This window comes from Conger conger, chromosome 9 (assembly GCF_963514075.1).
Source record: "Conger conger chromosome 9, fConCon1.1, whole genome shotgun sequence".
Taxonomy (NCBI): Eukaryota; Metazoa; Chordata; class Actinopteri; order Anguilliformes; family Congridae; genus Conger; species Conger conger.
The window spans coordinates 48,613,414-48,637,201 of NC_083768.1; the positions used below are offsets into that span (position 1 = coordinate 48,613,414).

The window sequence follows — 23,788 nt, forward strand, 5'->3', positions numbered from 1 at the left end:
GACACGTTTTGGACGTATGAATATTAATCTTCCGAATCTTCACCTCCGCAGTTTGGGGACGGCGCAGGCCCCCGAGCTCAAGGGCCAAACGCGGGTGGGGCCGGCAGCTCCGGTGGCAGACGCGGAGCGAGACTTTGGCGGATGACCTTTTCCCCCTTTCCCACCTCATTTTCTGCAGAAAGGCCAGGTCTGTCCTGGGAAAACATGCCATCCTTCGCCGAACATGCCACCTAGTTAATCAAGTCTTTTTAGAAAGGTCGTCAATGAAATGAAATGGAACATATACTGCATTCGGTACACACGAAAAGTCAGGACACGATGCTTTAGCTGGTGACGCATTTCAAGTTTATTCATCGTTAATGCATACAAAATTAAAGCAAACGTACAGCGAAATTTGCTTGACATCTGCAAGCCATGGGAACATGTTACAGCACGTAGCTTGCCACAATGTTATCGGAGCAGCACTTTGCGCATGTACAGTGAAGAGAAAGCACAACTTGCAGGTAATAAAACAAAGCTACGTGTCACCGTTCTCTGAACGCGGCATTGTGCGCGAGACATGCAGAGAAACCGCGGCTGTTTCCCTCAGTTACCCGACGGGCGCCGCATTCATAACCCCGCTGTCAAAGTCAGCCGAAATGTTTGGCTGTCACTCAGGCGGCAAACACGGAGCTCCTTCTATTCCCCTGCCTAGCCACTTCGCCCGGGCGAATTCCCTCCAGCACGCACGCTCCATATCAATCTCCCTCGCAGTTTAGCACGGCGAAGCCCTCTCTCTCCTTCTCTCCGTGTTGGAAGCTCATGCCCTCCGACAAGCAGGGGCACTTAAACCCAGCTGCTGGGCAGGGGCAGTGCCACCTCTGCTGGGAAAAGCAGACAGCCCCATCCAGCTGCCCTCTGCGCCCAGCCCCAACCATGGGGGCCAGGCAGCTGCCGTCCTCCTGGGTCTGTGGCCGGAGTCTCCTGTCTCTGTAGTGTCCCCATGGGTCACAATGCAGATGCTGAACCACATTCTACGTTCGACATCAAGGGCGAGGGATGTCCCCTCAACAAACAGAATGCATTACAAAACTGACTAGTGTATCAAAAGTTTCCTCATATTCATAAGAAAATGCAAAACGCCATTCAATCACAATTTGTATCACATATTAGAAAACATAATAAAACAGTTTAGTTTTTGAATTCCCTTTGGGCATGCTGGCAAAAAAATACTGTTCCACTTGTGCTCTTCTGCTACTGGTGAGAAACCGAAGACCACGGATGGAGTCGATTTCACTACAATTCCATCAATTCAGGACACCAACAGAAATTAAATTCATTATTTAAAAAAGCCTATAGGACATCATGGAGTTTTTTTCAATTTGTGAATTGAGTTTACATTTTTTATTTTGCTTTTACACGACCAGGTAGGCCAGCCGAGAACTCAATTTTCTCTCGCGGTGAACAAACTGAATGGGCTGAATTGAATAGAATTGAGCATGACCATGGTGACAGCCTACTTCGCTGGGAAGATTCTAGACTGTTTCAATCTTGGCACTGTACAGACCAGGCAAAAGCGAACAGGGCAGTGTTCTCACGCTCTTTGTGTTGGAAGGGTATAAAAAGCCAGAATGGCCTTGGCAGACGAGATGTTCCAATGAAGGCAGGTATAATGCAGCATTTGCCACTGAATGGCAGACTCTGCCAAATCTCGATGATTAAAACCTCATTATATTTCCGTTAACTCTGCGAGTCTTGGAAAATTATTGGCGGAATCGCTTCTAAAGGTAAACATCGGACAGCAAAGAAGTCTGAAGACTGCTGCCGTCAAGAGAACGCAGATATCCATCGCAAGCCGTTCCAACCTCATTCGATTTCATCTGGATGCCAACAAAAACTAAGTTAAACTTGGCCCGATCAGCCAATATTCCTCGCTTTCAAATTCCGCACACAAACAAGCTCATCTGCCAATGATGCATACAAAAGCCAATAAACTTTTACCCTTTCTAGGCAAAAATATTCTTCTCGTTCTTAAATAATTAACAGAAATATCTTCCAATGAGATTTTTTACATTCTTAGTAAATAACATGTCACAGAAATAACCTTCAAATGGCACATAATCCAAAAAAAAAGGAAAAACAAAATGAATATTTCCCCCAGTTAGGTTCTAGGTGCATAACCTTAATAACGGTGACTTTTACATCGTAACTGCCTTGTCAATAAGGGAGTGAATAAGTATAATTTAATTTTACAGTGATCTTCAAGCAATATCAGCAAGCAATGTCACTGGTAACATAGTCCTTTTCAAGCATTTTAAATTGCTGATTTTAAGAAAAAGTGCAAACAGACTAGGGCCACATTTCCCGCCCCACCAGATATTTAGACAGATTCAATTCATTATTAATGAGCTATTAGATGACAGAATGAACAAAGTAAATTCAGACATGAGTGAACAAATGTATTAAATGAATGAGTGAGCCCAAATCTTGGTATCAAAGCTAGAGGTATTATATGAAACTCATCCCTGAAAGCAGTAGTACCTTTGCTTGGTCCAAACCCACAACATAGGTCTTCAAAACCACTTCAAGGCCAGTGGTTTTGAACCAGACAGTTGACTAAGAATCCACACACAGCTTACCAACAGTCAAGCAGTCAAATGCACAATTACTGTCATACTGTCCTCTAATCTGGATCAAAATACAACTCTACATTGGTTTCAATCAGTGGTAAAGGGGATGTGCATTCTTCCACCCTCTTCCTTCAGCAATTATCATGAAGGGTGAGATTTTCTCAGAAAGTGGCTTGTTTTAAGGCATGAGGAAATGGTACAGAACCTATATGATTATAGAACAAAATATAAACAAAGAAATGATCCAAAGTCAGACCACTGGCCTGGAGAGATATTTGGACTTGCCACCTGCAAGTCACATGACCTTGGATCACAATGCCTATGCCCCATTGTAGCCCTGCAGCCACAGAATATTCCGGAAGGCAGGGGACAAGTCGTTCCCACTCCCTGTCTCTGTCTCCTTCCTCAGCCCTGATGTGCTGCAAGCCACTGCCACCAGAGGTGGGGTTACGGGCGATATTTAATCTCACTGTGCTACTATAGTCCAAAGTGCTTTTCTGTAGAGTGAAATGCCCTTCTTTAAACTGTTGGAAATTAATACGGTAGAACATTTTTAGACGCAACCTTATTGCGTTCTTGTTTATTTCCCTAGATTATACTTCTGCCGTTTTGCCGTCATGACTTTTGACAGAAAAAAAGCCTTTCTAATAATTCCTACCTCTGCTATTCGCACGATTTCCCAGACATATTGCTGACGGGACGGCAATTCAAAATGCTTATGATTACAAAAACTAATCGCCCACCTTTTTTCCCCCAATATTAGCACAAGTAAAATCTATAAAAGTTTGAGAATAAATAAATCATGTTTCTGAAACCGACTGCTCTGGAGCACAACAGACTCTGGCCCCCAACCCCCACCCAAGTCCGCCCAGCTCTTAGACGACCGACAGCTGGTGGAAACCCCGACACGTCCATTTTGGCACACGTTTCTTCGCTGGCCTGCCCACACCGCACCCTGGCCCACCTTTCCCCGGAAGCGGGCAGGGCTCGGGGGGGGGGTTGTTAGAACATCTGAAAGAGGAAGTCGGGGGCCCACTCCATGGCGGTCTGCGTCACGGCCAGGGCAGCGGCTCCCAGCGTGGCGGAGATGCCCCACACGGCCACCTTCACCAGCTGGCTGGTGGCCGTGGGCGGGGCGTCTCCCGGGAGACCGGGCCGGGCGGCGGCGGACCCCCGGTGGAGCTGGCGTCTCAGGACGGCGTCCGGGCGCTGCTGGAGGGTGGCCAGCTGGAAGTCTTTGAACGAGCTGATGGAGATGCTGCGGAGGGAGACAGGAAGTGAGGAATTAACCAGGGAAATGGACCTGGGGTTGTTCGCCGCAAAGGCGTTAAAGGGGAAAAGCGTCTAGGCAAGCCGTAAAAAACGGCATGACGTAAGCTGGGTCTATCCGTCTATCTAACCAAACATTTATTTTGGTCATACATTTGGAGAGCTAGCACTTTGTCTGGAACAGTGAACACCAATTTCAAGTTGCAATTAGGCAGGATTATATCACAACCGCACAATAAGGGGTCGTTCTTACAGTGGCCTTTAATATAATGAAAATGTAAATCGTGTTCTCTCCCGTTTCTGTAGCAGAGGAAGCAAAAACTTTCCGGAAAACCAAAATGTCCAAAAGTTTGAAACAAGCGAATTTGATGGTATAGTTTTGTGTGGAGAGAGACGTAGATGTCGTTTTGTGTACACGCAAACAATCTGCATCAAATGCACGCCACGCAGCACTCAGCCGGTCGGGACCGGTTCTGCTCACTTGACCTTTAACGTGGGGACTATTTTTCACAGGGGCTCAGAGGACTGACCACAACACAAACGGGGAAGACGGGCGACACTGATTTTAATTAAACCGTTTTAGAATCACAGTTACGGGGAGAAGGAAAACATCATTAAAAAATGATAAAATATTCACACGGCTCATTATTTTCCCTCCAGAGGAAATTCTTAAACATTACAATAAATGAAATGCAAATGGCTTTCTCTCAGATTACGGGCCGACACAAAAACACAGGTTTCCGGAAACTGCGCGGCATACGCAGAGGGGCTTGGTGTCTTAAAGACTTCGTTTCTTTTAAAATTAGACTTGATTCTTATTCTCCAGCTCTCATTAGGACCGTACTCTAATGCTGCAAAGCTGAAAATAGCTGACAGGTAACACCAGAGCAATTAACTTTTAAACTTTTACTTTAACAGCTTAAACCCCGAGAGAAGGGATTTTTCAATAATGAAACTTATTCCCCACTAAGAGGCAGTGGACTGGCTTATTTATATTACCGAGTCCTCCTTCCACAAGCACCCCGGAGTCCTGCCGTTCATTTCACATTAACGCGCCACTCCGCTTCCTGCTGACTTGATGCAGCGATCAAATCAGTTTGTTCAAATTCTTTTACTTGGCGAGGGGGGGTGGGTCGGGGGGGTTTGGCTGACGGCATAGATTAGCAATTAGGTTTATTTTGGAGAGCGGAGACACTCCTGCAGCCTCATCGTGCCGATGGCCCACACCGATGCGATACTCAGGAACGCTCCGGTGACTCACGACTCGACAAAGCGCTCGTCTCCGTGACGGAGAGACGCGCAATTTAACCGCAAGCTGCACCCTTTGTGTCCGCCGGGGTGCTTAAGCCCAAGAGTTTTGGCAAAAGTTCCCACATCGCCGCTGCGACAGCTTCGACCGGGCTGTTCGCTGGTCTCCAGCAGCTGCAGTCCAGAGACCCCCCCTCCCCCTCCCTGGTTAAAACACACCAGGGCACTTCAGCTTACTGGATTCTGGAGTCGATAAATATCGGATGGACGGGCAAGTCAGAAGCATAGCGGTAAAAACAGATAATGCCGGAACTGAACTCTGCCGGGAGGTTAGCGTTTAAGTGATATGCTAAGGCACAAGCAATGGTCCTGTACCTGAGAGGACAGCACACTCACTGTACTGGCTGCTGGGATCGGCGCTTATTTGCACAGGCACTGCAGAGCAACGTTTAACGCAGATATACTGTAAGTTGTTTTGCCCAGAGGGGGTTCCCACTCCTGCTGCGGTTTCATGAGGCGGGGGCTAGCTGATAGAAAGGAGAACGCCCCCAACCTGAAACTAAAGCAGATGGGACTCTGTACCAGAGCATGCACACCAACCCAATTCTGCTGAGCAATCTCAAACCATCTCCTTCCACTGAGCAATCTCAGAACATACCCTTCCACTGAGCAATCTCAGAACATCCCCTTCCACTGAGCAATCTCAGAACATCCCCTTCCACTGAGCAATCTCAGAACATCCCCTTCCACTGAGCAATCTCAGAACATCCCCTTCCACTGAGAAATGTCAGAACATCCCCTTCCACTGAGAAATGTCAGAACAACATCCCCTTCCACTGGTCAATCTCAGACCATCCCCTTCCACTGGTCAATCTCAGAACATCCTCTTCCACTGAGCAATCTCAGACCATCCCATTCCACTGGTCAATCTCAGAACATCTCCTGCCACTGAGCAATCTCTAACCATCCCCTTACACTGAGAAATGTCAGAACATCACCTTCCACTGAGCAATCTCAGAACATCCCCTTCCACTGAGAAATATCTGAACATCCCCATCCAAAGCACAGGATAATACACAAACAACAGCAATGCCAGCAAATGCAATAACTCCGGAACTATGCGGCAAATGTTACAAATGTAACATTAGAACACAGTTGCTAGGGTAAGGTATAACACTCTCACGGTTCCTAATGAAAATGACGGGGAACAGAAGGCCGTGTTTTTCCGTACGTCAGACCGGCCTGCGATCCTCCCGCAGTGCTGAGCTCATCGTTACCGCATCACCACCCCGCAGACACTTTCCGAAAGCAACAGGGGCTCGACGTTTCAGGACTCTTCCACAGCTTCACCGCCACCCTCCTCACACGCAGTCTCTGAAAAACTGCACTTAAAAAAAAAAAAAAAAAAAAAAAACAGACAGACAATGATGAATTAATTCCTAAGTCGATCCCAAAAGATTATGCAGAAGCCCAGCCTTCTCCTGCTGTTGCAAAATAATTAAGGACTGGCGGAAGTACAGTAAGCATCCCCCCCCCCCCCATCCCCCCAACCCCACCCCAACACTGTTCACCGCATGCAGCTTTTCTGACAGGCTGCCTGTGTTTCACAGAGCCGCATCAGAGTGGCGTAAAACAGACCTCCCCCACCCTCTCTGAGAGGCCCCGGAGGCCCCCCGTCCTGCCTGGGGGGCCGCGGGGCCCCACACGGTTCCGGGTAAGGAGGACTGGCGTGCTGTGAAACTGTTGCGGTTTCTCAATCGGACATCTTGTTCATTCGTCCCTGCGCCCCCCGTCTCTCCCTCGACACGCCGTGAACCCAGAGGAGAAAGAAGGCCCCAGCGCTCACAGCAGGAAGAGGGCACGCCCGCGCGGAGGCCTGGGATTTGGAGGGAAACGGGAGGGGCCAGAAGGGTGTGGCGGGCCCCAGGCCGGCTGTGATGCAGTCGACTTTGTGCAAGGTCAGCGGCGCGCTTCAGCAGTGCCCGTCCTTCCCAGGGTCAGCTCTGCGGGCTAATCCCATCCACAGCTGTTACCCAATAAGAAGCAGAGCCTCCCATTACCCAACCAGATCCACAGCCTGCTATTACCCAGTCAGAACCAGAGCCTCCGATTACTCAACCAGATCCAGGGCTTATTACCCAGTGAGATCCATGGCTTATTATCCAGATAGATCCAGAATTTCTTGTCACCCAATCAGATACAGAGCTCATTATTACCCAGCCTCTGTCTTCCCAAAATGATACACAAACAATCTCACACACACAAATACACACACACACACACTCACCCACATACACACAAGCATACACACATATACACACACCAACACAAAAGCACTAACACACACACAGAAAAGCACATTCATACACACACCAACACTAAAGCACAGACACACACACAAAACAAAAACAAAGAGAAACACACAGACACACACATACTTTACACACAACTGCACGGTACTCACGGCGCACTAAAAGGCTAGCGCGTTTCAGACGTCTGTGTTTCACAGACACTTTTCGAGCAGCAGAGCTCCACCGCCGCTCAGCCCCCTCTCTCTCAGAGCTAAGCCCAGCCCGGGGTGACACAATCACCCACCACAGACTTGGCAGCCACCACCACAGCCAGCCACATCCAATCCCGTCACTCCATAAACGTCGCCGCCACCTCCAGATGCAGAGTTACAGGTGGAGGCAGCGCTGGCACCGTTAAGCCAAACCGGGCAGGCCGAGCAACACATTATTATTTTACAAAAAAAGGATCTTTTTTTTTTTTTAAAAAGGGGTTTGCAGTAAATGCAGACGTGCGCATGGCGGACAGGCACAGGAATGGGGGGCAGTGAAGCGTTCAGCTGCATCGCTAAAATTAACCGCCTACACCCCCCCCCCCCTCCTCGTTTTCAACAGACTGATCAGATGCAACGTTAAAAGGCGGGGACATCAATCAACGGCCTGACAGCGGGCCCCAGGTGGGGGCGGAACCGTCATTTTTGATCTCATAACTTGCTGTTTTTATAGTACAGGAGCTACTCTTTCGCTGCTCGTTCAGTGCATGGCAGCGGTCTACAGACTGTAAACGTGCGTTTTCCTGCCCAGCGCTAGGACTCTCAGTTACTGTGTGAGAGGCAAAGCAAATGATAATCCAAGGGGGGTGGGGGGGTAAGAAGATATCAGCAAATATGCCCAGGTCTCTTTAAAAAAGCCTCTGCACAGAGAACAGATTTGTGGAACAAAGACAACAGGAAGAAGGGGGCGAGGGGGTATGTGGGAGCCCTCCCTTGGTCAAAAGCGTTGGGTGGAGGGTGGGGTTGGGGGAGGGTTAAGGGAGGGGGGCACAGTTGCATTTGGGAGACAGTAGGCTCCTGGTTACTGCTGGCTCCCCGGGTCAGGCAGGACAATGGAGAGCAAGGTTAAAGCGGCGTGCTTGCTCATTTCATCACCTCCGAGAACAATGCGGGTAGCGCACGAGCCCCCCCTGTCCCGCACACCCCCGGCCCCTCCCCAAACCCCCCAGCCCCCCTCCCCAGCCCCCGCCGAGGCCCCGCAGCCTCGAGAGGCCACAGATGCTGAGGGGAGGTATAATTTATGCAAAATTAGGCATGCACATAATTGCCAGGGGACGTGTCTCATTTATTGCATAGCTGGCCCCCATAAGGGGCCTTGAAGTCCCTTTTGACACCAAGAGGTGAGGGAAGACAACCGACGGCCCCGCTGATGAAAACATGAGGCTTTTTCACGCTCCCTCAATCACCCCCTCGACGGCTTTTACAGGTCTGTACAGGGGTAGGCTTCCACACACACACACACACACAAGAAAGAAACTGCTTGAAAATTTTTTTATTTGATTTATTTTTTAAATACACCCAGCATGAAGGGTGTCATTTCTCTGAGTTGTAAAAAGCTTCCTCCCTGTAGGAGATGGCATCTACAGACTCCGTCTCCGTGCTGACAGGTAAACGTTTAGATATAAAGGATTCCCATTCAGACAGACGGGACAAGCGGACGCAGTGTTACAATGGGTCTGGAGCCGTCGGCCGTGACAGAGAGAGCGCCCGCCATTCTGCACTCAACAGCCCCACCTGCTGGACGCACCGGCTAACCGTTCAGGGAAACCGAGGAGTAGGGGGTTGAGGTGTTGACTGGGCTTTTCAAAACTTCTCAAACTCATGAGATGCTAAATTCATTTACATTACATTACATTACATGTCATTTGGGTGACGCTTTTATCCAAAGCGACTTACAGTTGATTTTAGACTAAGCAGGAGACAATCCTTCCCTGGAGCAAAGCAGGGTTATGGGCCTTGCTCAAGGGCCCCACAGCTGTGTGGATCTTATTGTGGCTACAACGGGGATCGAACCACCAACCTTGTGGATCCCAATCATGTACCTTAACCACTACAGGCCGCCCTTTGACTTCCCATTTTAGGCTGCAGGTAGACTGCCTCCGAGATGAATGGAACAGCACAAGTCACACATTTTGACAAAATATGAGTTCCTCACCCGCTAAACTCCTCGCCTTGTTGCTTATAAACAATGCGTCCAGCACTTTGGTACGTGTGTTCCACATTTGAACTGGCCAGCCTATACAGGACTTTGCTCCAGCAAGAATACTAGAACATTCTGCTATAGGGCAACTGAAGCAGAGTGTAACTTTGAGAAACTTTTGAGAATGTTGCTGTTCGGTAGTGATGAAATTTAACATGACATTGACTTTTTCCAACTGTAGCTTGAAGTCTTGAAATAATCTCTGCATCTTTTCCAAAGAGGCTGAAGCTTAGCGGTTAGCAGTTAGCGGTCGGGTTAAGGTTACGGCCGGGGAACGCGCAACCGAGCACCTGTTAGCATTACGAAGCCGGTTCGCCGACACTTGGCATGTCCAACCGAACGCTTTCCCTGGGGTGCACTTCTTAAGAACAACCTCTGGACGCATCGTGGGTCGTGTCTTGCGGTGCGGGACAGAAACCCACCCACCCTTCCCTCCGCTGCGTACACCGCACCCCATCCTGTAGCGCTGTCAGCAGTTGCGCTTTTACGCCAAATTTGCCAGCTCAGGGCGCCTCTCACTAAGACGATAAGGTTTCAATTTATGCGCCACATGCATTATAGATTACAGCCGTAGACAGGGTAAAGTAGCGTAGAGGGATGGGGTGGGGTGGGGGGTGGGGGGAGGCAACCGTTTACCACTGGGGGGGCCCCAGGCTCAGCGTTCCCTCCTGGTACATCAAATGACTCCCCGTCACTTTAAATTAAATAAGGAGCTTTACTAGCACTGTTTCCAGTGCAGCGTAACACAAAACACTGGAAAGTACCAAGATGTAATATTGTGGTTTTACACCTTTTGTTCCAGACTCATCCCACCCCTGTGAAGCCTATCCATGGTGCTGCGAACTCATCAGTGACTCGAGCAAAGGCCAGGCCTCCCTCTGGCAACCTCAGTGTATTACATTACATTACAGTCATTTAGCAGACGCTCTTATCCAGAGCAACGTACAATAAAGTGCAAATCAGAACCAGGGACAAGTGCGTTCACGACCCAAGAGGAAAGCACAGTCCTAGAGTGATCACATAGATAAAACTTGAACCCTTGAAGTTTCCAACTTTCCAACTAGCAGACCACGGTTGGCAGCTAGAATATCTTGAATATTAAGATGCTAAAATAATGTTGCTGGCCTATAGAGAGCTTTGTTTCAGATGTGCTCAGCGCATATCAGAGATGAAGAATCAGACACTGCAGTGATGTTTATGACATGAAGGCAGGGCCCTTTCAACAAAAGTGGGGCTTACTTTGCCTTTTTTGTCTTTTTATGCCTATGTAAAGCACTTTGAGTTATCTGCGTATATGAAATGTGCTATATAAATAAACCTGTCTTGGCTGTGCTGGGTGGGGCTGAGGCTTGATGGGTCAGAGCAGAGGGGCGGGGCTGTGCTTGACTGGGTGGGGCTGTGCGGGAGTGGGCAGGGCCAGGACAGAGAGGGGCGGGGCCAGGACAGAGAGGGGCAGGACCAGGCCAGAAATAGGCGGGGCCATGACAGATAGGCGGGGTCAGGACAGAGAGGGGCAGGGCCAAGACAGAGATAGGCGGGGCCATGACAGTTAGGCAGGGTCAGGACAGAGAGGGGCAGGGCGTACTCACCTCTTGCGGGACTGCAGAGCAGCCCTTTTGGCGAGCAGCGGGGGCGGGTAGCGGAGGAACAGCCTCTGAGCCCGGGCGATCAGGTCCTCGTACGGAAGGTTCTGGGGGATCTGGGACAAGAGGTGATGCAGGCTGGCCATGTCACAGTCGCACGTCTTCACCTCCTCCTCCCTGTGCAGGACGATCTGGAGGGAGCAGGGACAGGGACAGGCACCGGGGTCAGCCGTGGCACGACACCATGCTAAGCTACGGTACACTATGCTACGCTACATTACATTATGCTATGCTACTTTACGTTATGCTACGCTACGCTACATTATGCTATGCTATGTTGCGTTATGCTACGCTATGTGACATTATGCTATGCTACGCTACGCTCTCCGGCCCTCAGGGCACTCGAGCGCCCACCTCCTGCGGTGGGAAAGAGTTAAGGCCCCCCGCTTTGGGCCGGCTAAGAGGCAGGCTGAACTACATTTCCTGCCGGCTTTGTTATCCCGACTTCAAAAGACACCGTGCCCTGTTTGGTTTCCATCTCGTATCTAGCAGGGGATAGGCTTATGGAGAGAGAAGAAAGGAGCCATTTAAACTAATCTTGCACAAACAGCCCAAGTCTTCCAAAACAATCCTCTAGTGAGTTCATTAGAGTTGTTTAATTAACTGGTCTACAACAAAGTGCCCTCGAATCCCACATGATGCGCACGAAAAAAAAAAAAAAAGGGGGGGGGGGTTGGGGGGGTTGTTAATTTTCTCTTTTTTTTGGAAGCTGCTGTCGTTGTAGACCAGGCAGAAAATGAGAGCAAATTTAAAAAATAATAACAATAAAGTAATGAAGGAGGACACTGGAGTGGAATCTTTCCCTGCGGTGTGAAAGACATCCCCGAACCCCATCGGTGGAACAGTAAATGACAATATGGAAAATGGTGTATTAAACAGGAGCGGTGCCGACATTGAGGAATCCTAACACGCGCGGTTTAACTAATGCGCATCGCGCCTCGTGTATGATGCCAAGCTGAGCACAGTGGTTCGCCGAATTATAAATGCAAGGTCATAATTACCATCATTAATTGAGAGTAGACTAATTACATTGCTATAGAGGGCAATGAAAAGAAAAAAGAAAAAAAAACTAAACCGCAAACAGGATTTCTGGTCAATTGTGAAAGATTTTAAGTCGCATGCATCACAGTCTAACAGCATTTGATGAGACATGGATATGATGGGGCTAAAAATGAACACTATTGCTGGAAATTCTACTATCCATTAGACTGAACAACACACTGATATGGTCTATGCGTCTTCCACAGACAGTGGTAGTGTGGCGTTCGCTTGGTCTGGAGACTAAAGGGTGGGCCACAGGACCAGCCCCACTCCTGCATGCTCCTCAGACCCCCCGGAAAGCGCCGGAATATAAAGAGGGCCGCGGTGAGAAAATTGATTCTTACCACTGCAGCAAAGTAGATGGCCATGAGAGGGTGTGAGGCCAGGAAGAAGTCATAGAGCCGGAGAACGTGCCGGAACTCCGAGAGGACGTGACCGTACCACGTAATCAGCCAGCTCAGCGCGAAAATGGTTCCCACCTCCGCCCTGCAAGCAAAAACGGGAACATCGGCATCAGCAGCGCAAACGGAGGGTAGCCCCCCCCCCTCAGGGCCGGGACTTTAAACACAACCCCCCCCCCCCCCCCCCCCCGACACCCTTCTGATACTCATATACAAGAAGCTTCTGCGGACAGAGGAAATGGAATCTCACATTGTCATCATGAAGGCAGCCAATGGAACGGGGGGCTGGTGAGAAGCCCCCGCATCCCGCACTCACGCGAAACGCACGCGTTAGCGGAGACCGATTGATATTCGCGGCGCGACTCGCGGGCGTTTACGCCGCTGATCCTGAACCGAAGGGCATGTCAGCCTCACGCGACGCTCACCTCCCCCCCCCTCTCCCTCAAAACAATTAAGCCACATTTCGAAAGCGTTCGCTAAAAGAGTGTCTAATGCAGGGCCTCTCAACCCTGCCAAGCCCTGGAGATCTTCCCGCAGGTTTTCGCTCCGACCCTAAAAAGCCACACCTCGCTCAACAGCTGGAGATTTCATTGAGCTGCTACTTACGGAGAACCAGGTGCGGCAATTCAGGTTCGAAATGAAAGCCTAGAGGACAGTAGATCCCCAGGAAGAGGGTCGGGCAGTCCTAGTCTTAACGAAATGCTGATGGCCCAGGCACAAGTCTTGAGAGAGGCCGGAGAGCCCCGTTTTCGGAGCAGAAGAGGTTTTTTATTTTTCGGACGGGAAACGTCCGCGGAGCCCTACCCGCGGGGGATGGAGGTGCGGAGCAGTCCTTGACTCGTCTCGCGAAAGTGCTGACGAGGGCAGCGGCCGCGTCAGATCCGCCGGGATGGGAACCGAGATAAACCGGCTCTCGGCCGCTAATGACCGCGAGGCTACGCCGCGACACGGGCCCCGGCGCTGGGATGAGTCATTTCTGCTCACGCAACTTCATTACCGTTCCAAGGACAAAGTTTCGCCGAAGCCGCTACTTTTCCGGGCCCGCACTGTCACCGCGGCGTCCTGGACCGGGGCCAGTCGAGCGTCAGTACAGCGCAGAGTGTCAGTACAGCGCAGAGCGTCAGTACAGAGCAGAGCGCCAGTACAGAGCAGAGCGCCAGTACAGAGCAGAGCGATAGTACAGAGCACAGCGTCAGTACAGAGCAGAGCGTCAGTACAGCGCAGAGCGTCAGTACAGAGCAGAGCGTCAGTACAGCGCACAGCGTCAGTACAGAGCAGAGCGTCAGTACAGCGCAGAGCGTCAGTACAGAGCAGAGCGTCAGTACAGAGCAGAGCGTCAGTACAGCGCAGAGCGTCAGTACAGAGCAGAGCTCCGGCAACTTTGCAGCACAACAGAGGGAGCCAATCACAGCCACTCTTGGAGAATTAGAAAAAAAAGGTCAAGAGTGCTTCAGAGCGGTGAGTCACTGATGAGTGAAATTGTTCATACAAGACCAACACAAAAAAAAAGGCTTTTAAATTATATCATATTCCTAAGGTTACAGTAATATATATATACACGCACACACACATACACACACACACACACACACACACAGTGCCCTCCAAAATGATAATGGCAGAGAGGTAACTTGCAGTTTATGTAAAATGGTAAAACATAATGCATGTACATACCATGAAATAGAAGTACTCATATTCATGGTTTGCGCTCAAATTGAAACGCCTTTATTATATAGCAAAAATAACCCATTTCAGTCTACCGTTATCATCCTGGAAGGGCACCGTATATACAGTGCAGTCAGTAAGCACTAGGGCTGTGTTACAATTTCTGTTCTTTTGGCTCTGTACTCCAGGGCATTGGATTACAAATGATACAACAGAATATGAGGTTAAAGACTGTCACCTTTAATTTGAGGGTATTTACATCCATATAGAGTAGGAATTGCATCCTTTTTATTCATAGTCCTCCCATTATAGGGGACCAGAAGTAATTGGACAGTTGGCTTCTCAACTGTTCCTGATTTATCAGGTTCAATCGCTTTCTTAGTGCAGGTATATGTAAACTTTCAGAATCTAGTCTTGACTCTAGGCTTTTGATTGCCTAGAGAGTCTGTTATTGGCATTTGTCAATGAGGACCAGAGTTGTGCCAATGAAAGAAAATTAGAAAGCAGATAAATAAGCAAAACAAGTCATACATATAGGCCAAACGTAATAGGCTTACCTAAACAAACTGTTTGGAACATCATTAAGAAGAAAGAGAGCACTGGTGCATGTTTGGGATGATTGCCTTGCTGTAGGATGAAGCACCATCCAATTAGTTTGGAGGCAGCTGAATGAACTTGAGCAGATAAGATGCATCAGTACACTTTAAAATTAATTCTGCTGCTGCTATTACCAGTTATATTATCAATGAAGGCATGCGAGTCAGCACCTGTGGCAGCCATACATACCCAACCTCTAACATCCCCATCACAATGTTTCACAGATGAGGGGGGGTGCTTTGGTTCTTGGGCAGTTCCTTTTACCCTCCACATTTTGTTTCTACCATCACTGCAACCTAGCCATCTTGTTTTTGCAGGTAACTTGTGTTTTGTATCTTGCAGTGTAGCCCCATGTTTTGTCTCTGAGGTCTTCTGCAGAGTGAGGTCACTGACATGTCCACGCTGTGGATGTCTCAACTCTGCCGGACGGGTAAGGTAAGGTCTTCTTTACCCAATCAGTCCCAGACTAGATACTGAAAGCTTTCTTATACCTGCACTAAGGAAGCGATTGAATACACCTGACTAATCAAAAACAGTGGAGAATCCAACCGTTCAATTACTTTTGGTCCCGAGGCGACATGGCTCACGCAGTAAGAGCAGTCGTCTGGCAGTCGGAGGGTTGCCGGTTCGATCCCCCGCCCGGGCTGTGTCGAAGTGTCCCTGAGCAAGACACCTAACCCCCAAATGCTCCTGGCGAGCTGGTCGGGGCCTTGCATGGCAGCCAATCGCCGTCGGTGTGTGAGTGTGTGTATGAATGGGTGAATGGAGAAGCATCAATTGTACAGCGCTTTGGATAAAGGCGCTATATAAATGCCTGCCATTTGCCATTTACCATAAACTGCGGGGCTAAGTATAAGAAGGGATGTAATTCCTACATGGATCACCCAATATAGATTTACATACCCTAAATGTAAAGGCGACAGTGGGAACACAATTTTCACTGTTACACTTTAAGTCCAATGTGCAGGAGTATAGAGCCATAAGAATGGCACAATTAAATAGCATCTTCAATAAAAACTTGCAGTACAATAACAAGTATTGGAGATTATCTAAAAAGAACAGGAAAGAGGACTAGAACAGACTAATTAAATTAGTGCTGATTACAGTATTTGTACAGCTAGCTTTTGCTGCTAATCTGCCAGATTATAACTCTAGATGACTGCTTTTATAGCAGGATTGGCAAGGTCATCAAAGCAATTCCATTAACATCAAGTCAAGCTGGCTGAAGCAATGCACTCCTTGAACTTGAACAATATCCATGGTGTCTCATAAATTGGGAAGTGCAACCATCTGAGGTAGCCAACAGACAGAAACATGCTTGTTAAATTTCAACTGGGCAGGAAAAATATTAATAAAAAGAAGCTTTATTCCCTGTACTTCTTTGTTGCATAGGACGGATAGCCAGTGAGACTTCATGTGCAGTAATAGCCGGACTCTTCTGCGAGCATCTTATTTTCAGTTGGAGTGAAAGACCCACCGCCAGCACCAAAAACGGGCTTATGCCACTTCGAATAAAGATAACACAATAGGAACTCTGGAAATGAGGGGAAATTATCATCTGTACAGCGTGTGCGGTTGTGACGCGCATCTGGGAAGGGTTTCACTTTGACAATCTTGCCAATTCAGCCAGTGACAGACAAAAGTGCAAATCAATTTCCCCGTGTGGCAGCCCTACTGTACGTATGAGGTATTCATCCCAGCGTTTATCATTTATCTCCGCATGGGCACAGTCGCCGGGCTTGTTCGTCTTAGGGATGATAGACACGCACTGCCAGGCCGGCTGATTGATTGAACAACACGCTGCTTGAGAAGAGGAAAGATGCAGCTATGGGTAAAATTGTCTCGCGGCACAGCAATTCATAGCATCAGCGCTATAACTTAACTTCCACGCAGAATCAAAAATATCATGTAAACGTCATTCCTGCTGTGAGATATGCATTTAGGTGAGAACATTTAGATTATATTTTTTTCCAAACTCGCCGTAACCCGTCTGAAGCCATTAATAAATATTACTGTTGTCAGACCAAATCAAGAACTGCACCCAAACATAAAATGTACAACTGAGGTGGCAGTGTAGCATAACAGTCAGGGAACATGGCTTGCAATTAAGAGTGGAATGTTCTGTGTTATTTCAACTCTAACAGACTATATACGGGTCCAGCTGGGCCCATATGTACTCTGTAGGAGTTGATTTACCAGTGGTGGGCGCTACCGGTCTACCCTTGAGCAAGGCATGCAACCTACACTGCTTGAGTAAATATAAAATAAGTACCTAGGTAAGCAGTGCATGGCAGTCTGGATAAGAGTGCAATAAAAGCATAAAATGGAAATGCAATGCAAATTCTGTGGACAGTGCAATGTGCATAACATGCTTTATTTATTTCATTTAGAACTTTGGGGGGGCCGGGGGGCAAGGCGCTGTGTGTGCTAACAACACAAGGCCTTGACTTCTACATGTTTTCCATCCCACAGTAGACAGACAGCACAGGCACCTAACAGTAAAGCAGCAACATGTTAATTTGGTAAATGGATGCATGGGGGGGGGGGGGGGCATTTACGTTGGCTCCTGGCACTATGACCAGACAGCAGCTTGTAAACTTGCTCCCGGCTCTCAAGATGCATGCTTTCATTATTTATTCAGAACCTCTTATTCTCTAAATTTTAAATGCACCGCTATTAAAAATAACTTTATTTTATGTCTAGGGGCCCGAGAAGCTGCACGCGAGACCACATCTATGCGTTTTGTAAAAAGAAAAGAAAAAAGGTAACAAAAAAAATGGTAAATTATACATGGAAAATATCAAGTGCCTTGAGTCACGTTCATCACACGCAGCGCGGCAGTTAAGTGCACCATCACCGGACACCAACAAGATGAAAAAAGGGGGAAAAGTCACGTAACACTTAAGTTTCCCCATCCAAAACACTGTTCGTCTAAAGTGTTATTTCTCTCCCGTTCAGAGAGGGTAGGGGGGAGTGCACACAGTCTTTCTGCAAAGCTGAGTCAACCTGCGTGAGGCAACTCACGGGCTTGGTTGTAAACAGGCACAAAATGGAGTGCCAATCAAAGAGCCGCGTGACGACGAAGGGAGAAAGACAGAAGGAGCCCTGCAGAGTTTCCGCTCACGAATGCTGACAGCTCCTTGGAAATAAGGCCACAGAAAGCACTAGCCAGCCCAATTATATTTTGCAGAGAGCTGTGTTTCTTGTCAGGTAATCAATTATGCACGTACAGCAACAGGAGAAAAATTCCCCAATAAACAAGAAATCTACTGTATTAATTTACCGCGAAACTCTCTTCCCCTCCCTCCCCCTTCCGCGTAGCATTAGTCTCTGCTGGCTCAGTCGCAGGCAGGCGGAATAGAAGCTGGGGAAATCAATAAAATAGATTTTCTCCATATCTCTTACTTTTGATCTATTGCAATTAATATACTGCGACGCGGCAGAGCCCCGCTCTCTGTCTCTCTCTCCGCCTGCGACCTGCTGAGGCACAAAATGCGCCGCGCTCCCTGAGAGAGGAAGCCATTTCTGTTCAGTCACATCTCGTCACGGTGAAGTAATACTGAATCAGGTTGAAATAAAGAGTAACAGATTAAAAGAGCCCCGCACTTCTGTGTCAGCAGAAAAGACTCCGTTACCGCTTTACAAATAATACATGCCTCATTGGCACCGATTTTATTTGGCAATAAGTAAGACCTCCCGTTCATAAAAGGGTGCCTCGACTTCTCACTGAAAGAGGGGGGGGAATCAGTAGGTGACCTGGCAATTATCATTTTTTGCGAAGCGCACCGCTAATTGGAAGGCTACATCTAATTGGAACATTGAACTTATTTTTTCTGGTCTAGAAGCATCTGAAAATAACTATGGGACATACTGCACCCATAAGTAAAATTCCCTCACACTAAAGATTTATAAAGTCCAAACAAATCTATTTTTCTCTTCTCATACAGTAGCACCACACTCAGTACCTTTTGAAGTCGATCGTAAATATACAGAGAAAACTGCACTGCATAATCGCCTTCAGATGTAAGCAATAGGTGACCTTCTGCAAATTTTTAGCATAATGGCAGGCTTTCAAAAATAGAGACAACTCGTACCCTCGCGGGTCATGTCCGTGCACTGCCGCGCTTTGTGTGTGTCCAAGCTAAGCTAAAAATAAAAGCCTCCACACAGAGGAGATATGGAGGGCGCTAATGAGATAAGTGCTCCTGTTTCAGGGCTGTTTGCCGCCAACGCTAATTCCCCCGCTGTTGATATAATGGTACCTCAGCATGAAGCAGTGAAGCTCGGGGTCTACCTCCTCCAGAATAGGCATCAGGTAATTCAGGATGTGCTTGGTGCTGTCCATGGTGGGGTCCATGAAGTCCCTGCACAATAAAGACGGCGTCAGCATTTGCTTCGTTTTAATTCAATTGGATTCGGTTTCATCAAAACGAGCAACATATGTTATCGCTGTGGGGATGAAGGAAAAAGGGGGAACTCTTAAATTACAGACCGCTCTCGTATTGCGCATAAGCGTGCAACACCAGCCAAAAAGTACAACTGGCTTGGTCTAACTACTCCAAAGATATTAATTAAATAAGATAAACAAACCCATTTCAAATTCATTTAAACAGCAAACCCCCTCAACCCCCTCAAAGGAAAAAATATTTTAAATCAAACCTGGCAACAGAACTCTCTCATGTAATTTAAATTTCATTTGGTTGTCACCCAAATTAAAAAAGGAGCCGCCCCAGGGATTATTTTTCACGGGAGGTGGCAAATACACAGGCTGGCCAGCAGAGGGCGGGCTTCCTCACCGGAGGTGATGATTCGAGAGGGTCTCCACCATGGCGATAGCCATGCGCTCGCCCACCACCAGAAGGAAGGTCACCACGATGTCATGGTAGCCCTGGTAGTAGTGTAGCTGCGGGTTTCTCCGCAGGACGTCGAGGATGATGTCAGTCAGCTGCTCCTGGAGGGCCTCCCTCTGTTCGGCGCGCATCCCTGGGCAAACGGCGCAGATAAGCCACCCCCCATCACGCGCGCCCGTATTTGCATTTAGATTGGTGGGCAGGACGGGGGGCGGAGGAGAGAGCCATTGTGGTAGCTTTTGCTCGCTAATGCTTTCATTTGCCCGTTCATTAACCATGCCGTTTAAACCACACTGAATGCAAACCGCAGCAATGGAGGTTACCTTTAGGGAAACGCCGCATTGACCTCCGGACATCCAGCAGCACCTGGTTGTAATCCTTGTGGCCTTCTCTAGCATCTTTAGCTGAACATAAGACAGGATAATCATACACAGGTGAGCCGAATGCAGTTTAAATGATATTCACTGATAATTGCTGTGTCACTGCTTCTGCAGTCATTTGAGAAGTGTGAAGGAGCAATAGAGGTGTCGGAGCTTTCAGTACCATACAGCACATCACCAGCATGTCTGAGAACTAAGCCTACAGTAACATCAAAATACACACTTTGCGCACACAGACACAGAATGTACGACTCTGACAACACGTCAAGCATAAATATCCGTTTCATGGCTATTTTCTGTTCTCAATCTCTCAGCCATGCAAACATAAACACATCCATGTTCACATGCAAGCACACTCTCACACACACGCACAAGTACAAACACCTATAAATAAACAAAGATACATGCAAATACAAAGACGCATACATCTAGGCTCATCAAGCATGCTCACACATACATGTGTAAACTAACACCGAGACATACACGTACAGTACACAGACTGACACAAACATAGTCTCAGGCACACTCAAAGGGACCCAGACCCAGTGACCCATGTACACACATAGACAAACCAGACCTGGGTCAATTACATAATTTTGGATTCAAATTAATTCCCTACGCTTTATTGAGCTTGTCTGGTGCATTGGAGCCTATGCAATACTCTCAAAATGCAAGCCCTGCCTTCTGGCCTTATTGGCAGGCTCAATTGCATCAGACAAGGTCAGTTGAGCAAAGAAAGTATTTGAATTCAAAACAAATATGTAATTGACCCAGGGCTAACACAAACACATGCACACATGCGCAGACTTCTCTTACAGGGTTTGGCTGGCAGGTCGTACACGTTGACGCTGAGCAGTTTTGGCCACACTTTCCTCCTGATGTCGTCCGTCAGCAGCCCTCCCTCGCTTATGGCCGCTGTCCGCAGGGTCTCGATGTCCACAGGGTCACAGTTCAGAGCCTGGTGGATCTCCACCAGTTTCTGCCTCTTCCTGGACTCCTGCTCTGTACGACCGGCGAGAGGAGAACCATTACGGCCTCTACATGTAATGGACTCCACAGGCTGAATGTATACCTTCTTACCTTGCTACAATAAGGGTAAAACAAGCGAGAGGACAGCCAAAATGGCCTGAACACATAATGAACCCCACAGGCTAACAGGACATGGCCAAAAGTATTTGGACATCCCTTAGTCTTGGGCTATTTTCCATGCTTTGGTCCCTTAGTTCCAGTGAAGGCAAACTCTTAATGCTACAGCATACAATGATATTCTAGATGATTCCGTGCCTCCAAGTTTGTGGCAACAGTGTGGGGAAGGCCCGTTTCCTGTTTCATTATGACAATACACCCTCGCGAGAAGCAAGGTCCATAAATGGTTTGCTGAGATTGGTGTGGAAGAACTTGAGCGGCCTGCACCTTATCTGACCTCAACCTCATCGAACACCAACAGCAAGTGACCGTCCTCACTCATGCTCTTGTAGCTGAATGAGAGCAAATCCCCATAGCAATGCTCCAGCATCTAGTGGAAAGCCTACCCAGAACAGTAAAAGCAATTAAAGCAGAAAAGGGGGGACCAACTCCTTACTTTGGAATGAGATGCCAGACAAGCGTGTGTCTGGATATTTATGGCCATGTAGTGTACCTTGCTACAGGCCCACCTATTTATCAAGGGCCTGTGTAGCACAACCTAAAGCATGAAATGTCCGCTACCGTGTTTCCCCATAGGCATGAGGTGTTTTTCAATATTCAAACATAACACTGATGTGTATGTTTAAAAAGCTCATTTTGTTTCATCTGACAACAAGATGTCGACAAAGACATGGTTCAAATTGTAGTTGGAGATGTAGTTTGCCAAATTGGACATGCCTCTTCCAGAAAATAGTCTTTACAAGAGGCTTTTTGCACCTCTGCCATGAAGGCCATTGCTGTGTAGTCTATGTGTCATCAAACGGAAGATTTGGACATCTTGTAGCCCCAAGATGGCAGGTAGTTTTGGAGATCATGAACTGTGCCCCTGTGACAATGGCACTCATCAGTGTAAACATGTACGGTTTCTGTTGGAAAGAGTATTTATAAAAGTATATACATATTTGCAGCAAGGAAGAAATATTCCTCCCTTAAAACTACAGATCCCAACTGCCAGCATGTATTTCTGCATGTTTGACAGTTAAGCTAAGGACAGAAGGAATTTGAAAAGTAAGAAAAACATTTGGCCTGATGGGTTTTATTCGCTGCACAAAAACAACATGCATTCCAGTGCAATGACATCTCTAAAATAAATTTCATTCTTCGCCATTAACACAAAAAAGCAAATAGTGAGTTACGTATATCATCATATGTTCACATATGTAAAAGAACCCAAATTCACACCAAATAAACAGAACAAATAAATTGGTACGGGACCAATGCCAGTACAATATTATCACAGTTTACCGAATAGCCTTTCTTGTTACACTGACTACACAGAAAAACAGTCCTTTACTTCTCTCAAGGAGAACAATTTTGAACACTACCTTGAGAAAACTGGAGCAGATACTGTATGCTGCATTCATATGCAAAAAAACATACCTATGCTCAAGAGAGTACAGCTTTCCATACAGTCATCATGCCCAAAATATCTTATTCGGTTTCATTATCTTTGGGTAATCTTAGGAATTCTATACTGTATATCAAACACATAAAGACTGGCAGGAATTAAATAACCTCACAGCAGTTTATTCCATAAACTTGTGGCAAGAAAATTGCTTCTGGAAATGTAAGTAAATATTTGTGCCATTTCCTAGATAGTTTGCCCTCCATGGTTATATCCTTTTGGCCTAAAACAAGCGGGCTACGCAATGGTTTCTGGCTGGCAGACATTTCACTAGATGGTGCGAATGGCATGTTGTATGGCATCACTGTCACCCACCACTGCTATTCATTCTCATTGCTTTCATTTGGCTGAGATTTTCATGAAGCATTTCTGTAACAGGACTAGCTAAGTAATATATATGTGTTTTTGAACGTATCCCGCTGGAAAGCCGAGTGCAATATGCATTGTACACGTTGCAACTCAATGAAGACAACTGATGCGATGGTAGCCACGTCAGCTATGTATCTTTTCGATTCATTCTCTCTATGCTTTCCAAGCTATATTAAACGATATTTATATCACTACATAGCCGATAATTTGTACACATTTAGGTATCTTACCGCCTTGTCTCTTCACGCTTCCATTTCCAGTCACATGAGATCCAGTGTTCTGCTGGTGCTTCTTTCCTTTCCTCATTTCCTTTTAAAATACCAGATTACGCGTTCTACATACTCTCGTGCGCTTTAAATTGTCAGAAGAGTTAAACGGAAAAGAATATGAACAGATATTTACTTAGCACGCTAGCTTGATGGCATCTGTCATACAGCTGTTCCTGCTCAATCGAATCTTGTCACTTTAACCTAACTTGACTAAACGCAATAAGGTAGCAATACCAATATTGTCCAATTGGCGAACACTGAGTCTTAAAATGCGTGGGTTTTGATTGGTGAAATTCTCAACCACGGAGGTTTTTTT

At 47.4% G+C, this 23,788-nt stretch overlaps 1 protein-coding gene across 1 annotated transcript; it reads right to left on the bottom strand.

Annotated features, from left to right (window-relative positions):
- Positions 1-322: 322 nt before the first annotated feature.
- Positions 323-23,687, bottom strand: zgc:63863 (uncharacterized protein LOC393372 homolog). The gene is made up of 8 exons (XM_061253687.1): positions 23,434-23,687; positions 21,061-21,246; positions 20,188-20,268; positions 19,811-19,997; positions 19,277-19,378; positions 12,696-12,837; positions 11,257-11,441; positions 323-3,867 (listed from the first exon to the last, which is right to left on the bottom strand). Exons 1-8 carry the CDS (start codon positions 23,507-23,509, stop codon positions 3,612-3,614), a joined length of 1,215 nt encoding a protein of 404 aa, XP_061109671.1. The 5' UTR covers positions 23,510-23,687; the 3' UTR covers positions 323-3,611.
- Between the last annotated feature and the right edge of the window lie 101 nt (positions 23,688-23,788).